General features: G+C 42.4%; 1 protein-coding gene across 1 annotated transcript; it reads right to left on the minus strand.

Moving 5' to 3' along the window:
* LOC106820840 (glutamine synthetase-like) lies at window positions 1–7,937 on the minus strand. The gene is made up of 8 exons (XM_014825418.1): window positions 7,651–7,937; window positions 4,879–5,063; window positions 4,413–4,574; window positions 3,390–3,536; window positions 2,933–3,060; window positions 1,158–1,357; window positions 542–722; window positions 1–221 (listed from the first exon to the last, which is right to left on the minus strand). The coding sequence occupies exons 2-8, from the start codon at window positions 5,051–5,053 to the stop codon at window positions 114–116; spliced, it is 1,101 nt and encodes a 366-aa protein (XP_014680904.1). The 5' UTR covers window positions 5,054–5,063; window positions 7,651–7,937; the 3' UTR covers window positions 1–113.
* Window positions 7,938–7,996: the final 59 nt, after the last annotated feature.

Genomic DNA, 7,996 nt, shown 5'->3' on the forward strand with positions numbered 1-7,996 from the left:
TGCATGCGTGCATGCGGCGTGCTTGCGTGTGTGTGTGTGTGTGTGTGTATTGAAAAGGTAAAAGCCCACACCATGCACGACGGTTATAGTTGTTGTTAGCCGTAACAACACATCTAGTCTTCAAGCACTGTTGTCCTGACTATCACCTCCGTAACAGCGTATGGGTCACAATTGGAGGAGGGACGGCGATCCTCCAGATAACCACAACCATCCTCGACGACCTACAGATCAATAAATGTACGGATGATAAGTACCTTGCGCGTTGATACGATGATTTAACACCAAGGTGCTCATATGCTATGACTGGGGCGTAAAATGAGGATTATCTTCACCAGATCAGTAGCCTGTATTGCAGATGTAAAAATTGAACTGTCCAAACATAAATTCGTGAATTACACGTGACTGCATGAGTCCCATTTTTCATCCACCTCGCCGCCATTTTGAAAATAGTAGATCGAGACGCACAAGCAGCGAGTGGCTGTACGTCTGCACAACAGACAATAGGAAGGATTGCTTATGGCTTTAGCTGGGCTTCACTCACGTTGCGCGGGATGCGGATGCTGCAGCCACGGTTAGCAACGCCGGCACTGAAGTCGTGGATGCTGGACGTCTCGTGGGCACCGGTCAGTCGGCGCTCGTTGTCTTTGCCCTCCTTCGGGTCGTACGCCTTGATGTGGCGCACGTGGTGATGCGACAGCTTCTCTATCGCTACCTCGATGGCCCTGTGCAGGAGCGAAATCAGGTTGATAGAAATATAGATAACGGGTTTATTGCATTGTAGATACGTACACATTATAACATAACGCTAACGCAGTAAGGTAAGCAGCTATATATATATTTATTCAGTTGTTTTAATAATGAATGTTATGGGTATTGCAGGGCCGTAGCTAGCGGAGTGGAGGTGGCAATGGAGAATCTGCCCCCTCTCCCCTCAGAGACCTTCACGTTCAACGGCAGTCACCTTGCCAAAACACAAAGCCCGCACTTGGCAGCTTGCCCCTACTTCCAGGCAGAATGGGCTAGCTACGCTTCTGATACAAGGATGCAGTGAAAGTACTGACCCACTAACACACATTTTTTCTGGGCGTATTATAACCACAGTGCGCAAGTATTATCACGCTGGTCACCTTTCATCATGTTATAATTGCATGTCTCACCCAATGCCACCCGGTTCCCTCATAGCTTGAGTGCTGTAGTTGCAATGTGCTCCCGCCCCATTCCAGTCACCCTCCATTGGCTTAGGGTCCAAGGAAGCTACAACGCCGAAATCCTCGCTAGTCCGGTGCAGCAGGAATCGAGCCGCCCACAGTTCATCCCCCATCGAGATGCCCTCACAGGGACCGACTTGAAACTCCCACTGTAAATTGAAACGAGTTCTTAAGCTCTAGGTGATGAATTCCATTCCTTGGGAAACTCAGTAACCGCAGCGCTTAACTTGATGGTCATTCATCGTAAGACAATACCTCTAGTGTGAATGAACCGTTACCACAATGTTAGTAATTACTTATAATGTTCTGTTTGTATCCTTGCTGGAAATTCTCGGTGAAATGTCTGACTGGTAGATAAACACAGTGCCGGATTAACCATTAAGCAGACTAAGCACGTGCTTAGGGCACCAGGGCCAAAGGGGGCACCACAAAGTTGGGAAAAGGGTGAAAAGAAAAAAAAAAGAATAAAAATTTGTACTTCCCAGGTGTACCACAAGGGGCCCCAACAATACAATACAATAGAAGGGGCCCCTAATGCCACCCAACAAGGTGCTAATTCCCAATTATCAGAAAGTGAAAGGTACTCAAAGACTTGTCAAACACTCATTGATGCTTATCCAGATGACATGAACAACACTTTGTCTACTGAGCTTCAGCAGTTCCATTCTTATGTTCTTCATAAGTTTAAAACAACCAAGAAAACATCTTTCACTCACATGGAACTTTACAACACAATTACAGAAGACAAAAAATAGAGAGGGCCTTTCCAAATGTTGAAATTGCCTTAAGAATATTTTTAACATTAATGGTCACCAACTGCACAACAGAGAGGTCTTTCTCACAACTGAAACGTGTAAAAAAACCAAATAGATTGACTCGTAGTCAGAATAAAGGTGTACATGCATGTACGCTCAAAATTGCCTCAAATACCATCTCCTGCGATCTACATTTTTAAAAATTTCTGGGGGAGGACCCCATACCCCCCCGCCTGTTTATCACCACCCTCCATGAAATTCTACATAAATTTGTGTACTGTTGCAACCTGCATTGTATATTTGGTCAGACAGGTCAACAACTAAAATGGACTGGGCCAGTGTGGAAAGGAGGGGGCACCAAGATTGGTCACCAGTGAGCCTTAATCCGCCCCTGGATAAACACCAGGAGGAAAATGACAAATTACTTTGCTCGTGTAAACACATAATACTTGAGGCCCTCAACATGCTCGTTATCTACTGGTTTTATTTGTATTAGCCTAAACTGGCCGATGATACCTTGGGCAGGTAACGATACTAGTATGTTTTGCGACATGACAGTAAACTGCGCTCTGACGGTGTTTATCACCCTGGAAAGTCACATGCTCCTGTTGCTAAGAGCGCATATTTGTTCATTTCAGTGGATTTGCATTGGCCAGTGTTGCAGCGTCTATGTGTTGTTGAGAATGCGCGACCGTACCGCTGCAGCTGTATCCCATGACCTGTATTGAGGGCTGCACACCTATTTGAGACGGACTGTCCAGCATAAAAGCTACAATTGCTTTGAAAAGTTGCTTTTAGAAGCAGTATCGTTCCTTTTCTATAATTTTGTGGGGGAACGTGGTTAGGAATTTGCATCATTCATAAAGGTGACAATAGTTTGAGTAGTTACATAAACAGTGAGAATATTTTGTATCACAAACACTATTCCCTTTACTCTTAGATGATAGGCTCGACCGCTGACAGCAATACCTGAGCTGGCATGACTTCTGCATTTGTGCCGGAAATATTTATGCCAGCATGCATGCAAGCCCGGTAGTGCGCCTCAACGACGTCTCTACCATTTACTTTGTCTGCACCAACACCGCAGTAGTATGGTCCTGTAATCAGACATCATGCATGCAGCCACATTTATGGATAAGTTATTATTTTTAGTCAGTTTCTATCGTATTTTTAAGGATTTTATTGAAATGTCTGTTCTTTGCTGCAACCTGTGGATGCAACAAACGCATGCCGATTGCAATGCCCACATATAAACATTTTTACATACATATGTATATATTACTTAATTTACTATGCGCCTATTGTAGGGCTGAAGCAGATACGATACCCGAAATTATGTGATGCGTGATAATCTAAGCGTGGCTTAAGGGGAGATAAAAGTAGTTAAGCTGTCGGGAGGCGGTAATACGGTACTATATGTATTTACCCTGAGGTCCAGGGAACCCGTTTTTAGGCCAGCCGAGAGGGTGACTATCGATGTCGAGCAAGGTGTACTCTTGCTCAATGCCAAACCAAGGATGAGCGTCCTTTGCTTTCTCCATGACTACAACACTGGTGTGCCTGCGGTTGGTGTCTGTCCAAAAATGAATAAAATGTTAATGCTCAAAACAGCACTAGACGTAAAGGGTTATTTCTACCAAGTAATAAATTATCCCATTATGGTGAGCATCCCAGTTCTGTAAATAATGACTCAATTATTCTATATTCAGTTACTTTTTATCTTTGACTTAATGATCTTTTTTTAATAAATTCAGACTTACATGGCTTCAATTTAAATATATTTAAATTGCAATGCATATTTGCAATGTGCAATGGTGCAATGCATATGTTTAAATTGAAGCCATGTAAGTCTGAATTTATTTAAAAAAATGATATTGCAAAGCCACATAATACGTACAGCAATACCCTAACGTTGCAATACCACCCACATTTTGAATTATTACCACTCGTGATACGGAACGAAAATTCGCTCTTACGTAATTTTTCAAATGAATGCATTTATTCACTCAAAACTTCCTTTCATGTATTATTTTATTAAATATTCAATACGTTTGTTTGACAACGTTTACTTGCAATGATATTTGTGCATTTATCATCGATCCTGTGCGCCTAGCGTACTCCATGACCATGGTACTCATTCTTATTCTGGTTTCCGTGGCATGTGTTAAACCATGAACTGGTCAAGTTCGCTAATGTTTACCTACATTTACAACTGTGCTTGTAAGCGTACAGAAAAGCGGACAGTTACCTATTTTCTTTTAACGAAAATCATTTCGCATGAGTGCATCTCCAATTATATCATGGAAATCAATAGGACAACGAGATTTATGACACGGAATTTCGCGTTACGAACGGTTGTTCTGGAACACATTGCTTTCGTAATGCGGGGCATTAATATAATTCACAATTCTTCCAAAATCCAAATGGCATATATCATGGCAGTACTAACCTGTGGGCTTCTTATTATACTTGTAAGTTTCACAGAGCACCAATTTGTTATTGCCAGCACGGAATGGATCCTGGTAAATTGCAACAGGATAGAGGTATACATCACTGTTACTTCCCTCAGCCTGGTAAGTACTGGAGCCATCAAAATTCCAAATGGGCAACTCTGCAAAAAAATTAACCGTTTAGACACATACATACAAAGGCACCCAAATGACAGGAATGTTCCAAAACCTGACTAGGTCAACATTGTTATACTTTGTGGCTTCTCTTATCAAGATGTCTATCCTATCAATATCTTATCAAGCTCTTATCAGATCTTATTAGTATTTTCAACGATTTTATTAATATGACTGAGCTGCAATGAAAATCATTTGTGGGTGGCAATGAACCCTTATAGAGCGACAACCTGATTAGGTATGAGGATTAAGTCATTCACCATACTTGTGCTATACTGTATACTAACCCACCTTTAGGGCTCTTTGGCTCCTGCATGACTGTTTTTGTTTTAGCTCTCATGGCCTCCCCCGTGCCATCTATCCAGATGTACATGCACTGCACTGCACTATGCTGCTCCAGAGATAAATACTTATGCAACACAGTCTTATCCAATTGCCCCGAACTAGACACTGTAAACGAAGGCATCTTGACTCACCTGAAAACGACGGCACGAAGTGATCATGATAGACACATCTTATCTGTTCATATATACCACAAATATGAATAGTGTATAATTAGGTATTGGTTTGTTTTTTGTTTTTTAATTTAAACATTCAGTGAAACCTCGATCATCATATTGCCAGCTACATGCCACTTGCATCGCAAACAAAAGGGAAGTTGATTAGAATTTCTATCAGAGAGTGGCGGTCGAGGTTAGCATCGATTTTCGTGGCTCATAAAACTCCGGGTTGCCCGAACAACCAAGAACTAATTCCCTTGTTATATGTAAAATCATGAGTAAGTGAAGCCAATGTGAGGTAGCCTTCCACATTCTTTTTTATAGATAAGAAATTCTCTATACCATACCCTTTAACGTCAATAAATCGATTATGACATCTGCCGTATTGTGCGGCAAACGATACAATACAGGAGCGTATAGCTGACCCATTTTTTCCGGGAAGGTGGGGGGGGGCAAAGCCACATGTGTGTTGTGTTCTGGGAAGTTGGCGATCATTGACCTCCATTTCTCTGGTGAGGGCGCTAGTTATATACGGCCCTGCTATAAGGTTCGATACGACGTTTTGGAAATTTAGCAGAAGCCAGTTTTGAATGGCTTTACTTTGAATTTATCTGTGGAGAGAAAATATTTCCGCCGGGCTGCAGCACTACTCAGCGGGCAACATTAGCCTCGTTCACACGGAGCCATTTGTCCCGGGTCGAAAACGATCCGGTCTAAATTTCTCCCGTCCCAAGCGTGCACACGGACGTTTTCTCGGTACAAAATTCTGATCCGGTACGAAATTGACCCGAGCGCTGGTTCATTTTTGCCGTGTAACCGTGTAACGTGTAACCGTGTAACCGTGTAACCGTGTAACCGTGTAACCGTGTAACGTGCACCGACACACGACACGGGACAAAATTAGTACGGTGGTAGATGTCCTCAGTGTCGACTTCCGCTTTACTTCCGCATTTCTCAGTTTCTACACGCGCGTTTTTCAGTATTTTTATTGAGTTAATGCCCAAAAAAGCAGCAGAAGGGGTTGATCGACTGTGTTCTCACGAGGACAACGTCGCTCTTCGCGAGATTTGGAAATCGGATTTTATACAGGCGCGGTTAACAGGAACCTCGAGAAATCGTCTAGCCTACCGAAAAATTGTTGAAAAACTGGCTGAGCGAGGGATAGTTAAAACCGTACAACAAGTTAACAATCGGCTCAAACGGGAAGAAATACTAATAAGAAGGTGATAGACAACAACAACCGATCGGGAAGGGCACGAACAACGTGCATTTATGTCAAGGAATTGGACGAAGTGTTGGGAAGGCGTTTACCAAGGCATGTCCTCAAACTGATCGATCAAACGTCGTGTGAACTCTCTCTTCAAAATCGACCCGTGTAGTTTATGATCCGGGTCAGTCTCGGACTGTTTTCGAACCGGGAAAATTGTTCCGTGTGAAAGCGGCTATTGACTTTCAGCAGTTGATAATGGGGCATGCTCTGCACCAATCCCAATGCGATATTTTTCGCAACCACATAACAATAAAACATGAAGCATAACCTCTGTGTGTGCGCGCGCGCGTGCGTGCGTGTATATTTACGTGCGTATGTAGAGCCTACGTGCGTTAGTGCGTGCGTGCATACGTGTGTGTGTACAGACACACCCGCACGTATGCACGTTATTTTGTTTATATATATATATATGTGTGTGTGTGTGTGTGTGTGTGTGTGTGTGTGTGTGTAGTGTGTGTGTGTGTGTGTGTGTGTGTGTGTGTGTGTGTGTGTGTGTGTGTGTGTGTGTGTGTGTGTGTGTGTATATATATATACAATATATCTATATCTATATGAAGAGCCGATTTCCAAAACGTGTTAAATCCACTTTTGTACTTATAAGATTGAAGATTATTACATGAAGATATCATCACATTTATATTTTTGTAATGATTTCTTTGCCCGAAACACAGTTCTTTCACTTTCATTTTTGAAGTGAATGGTGCCAAGCATTAAAACACCCCTGAATGAAATCTAGTGTAGGCCTACATGGTTGATTTTTAATTAATTTTTGGTTTCTATTAAAATTTGGATTTAGCGCCTTTTGGAAAAAGAAGTTTTAAATCTCATCAAAATAAAACTAACACCAAACAAACGTAATTTATAACAGATAACAATTTTATTAAAGCTTACTCATGAATGTTTAATAAAGCTATTATACAGTTGATACAAAACCAAGAAAATTGGTCAATGGAATTTACAGTGGTGATTCAATGATTAGGCAAAATGTTCACCATACATCCTCATTCTGCTCAACAATGGCATCATCATCTTCATCAGAGTCATTTGTTAGGTCTTCCTGATCATTGGTTTTTTTGATGAGATACAAAATAACAAGTATTCCTTCCATTTTAATGCGTGTTTTAACCCTACGTGGCCTTGTATGCCTATAGTTTTCCCTTAGAATAAGCTAACGGATATCATGGTTTGTCGCTAATGTTAGCAACCCGGGGTTAGCAACCAGCTCGAAATAGTCGATGATGGGAAAAACTGCAAATAATTTATGCGCAACGACATGGCGTACGTCTTACTCACCTTATAATGTCAACACGTTCGGTGAAATGACGAGGTTCTGACGCAGTTAAATCCGATAATCAGTAGAGAAATACGCATGACACGTCAACAGATGGGGTCAGTTCCCTGCGAAAGGCGATGGCCGTCAGTCGTAGGCGCCAGCCAAATGCTACCAAGCAGCGCGTATTTCGAGCCGGTAGCACTCACTATCCAGGCCAGGCAGGGCTAGCTAGTAAGGGTCATTCCCTGACGTCGTCGTAAACAGTCGCGGCCTTGAAAATCACGTGTGTGTGTGTGTGTGTGTGTGTGTGTGTGTGTGTGTGTGTGTGAGTGTGATGTGTGCGTATGCGTGTGTGTGTGTGTGTGT

Source organism: Priapulus caudatus, unplaced genomic scaffold (genome assembly GCF_000485595.1).
Source record: "Priapulus caudatus unplaced genomic scaffold, Priapulus_caudatus-5.0.1 Scaffold49, whole genome shotgun sequence".
NCBI classification, from domain to species: domain Eukaryota; kingdom Metazoa; phylum Priapulida; class Priapulimorpha; order Priapulimorphida; family Priapulidae; genus Priapulus; species Priapulus caudatus.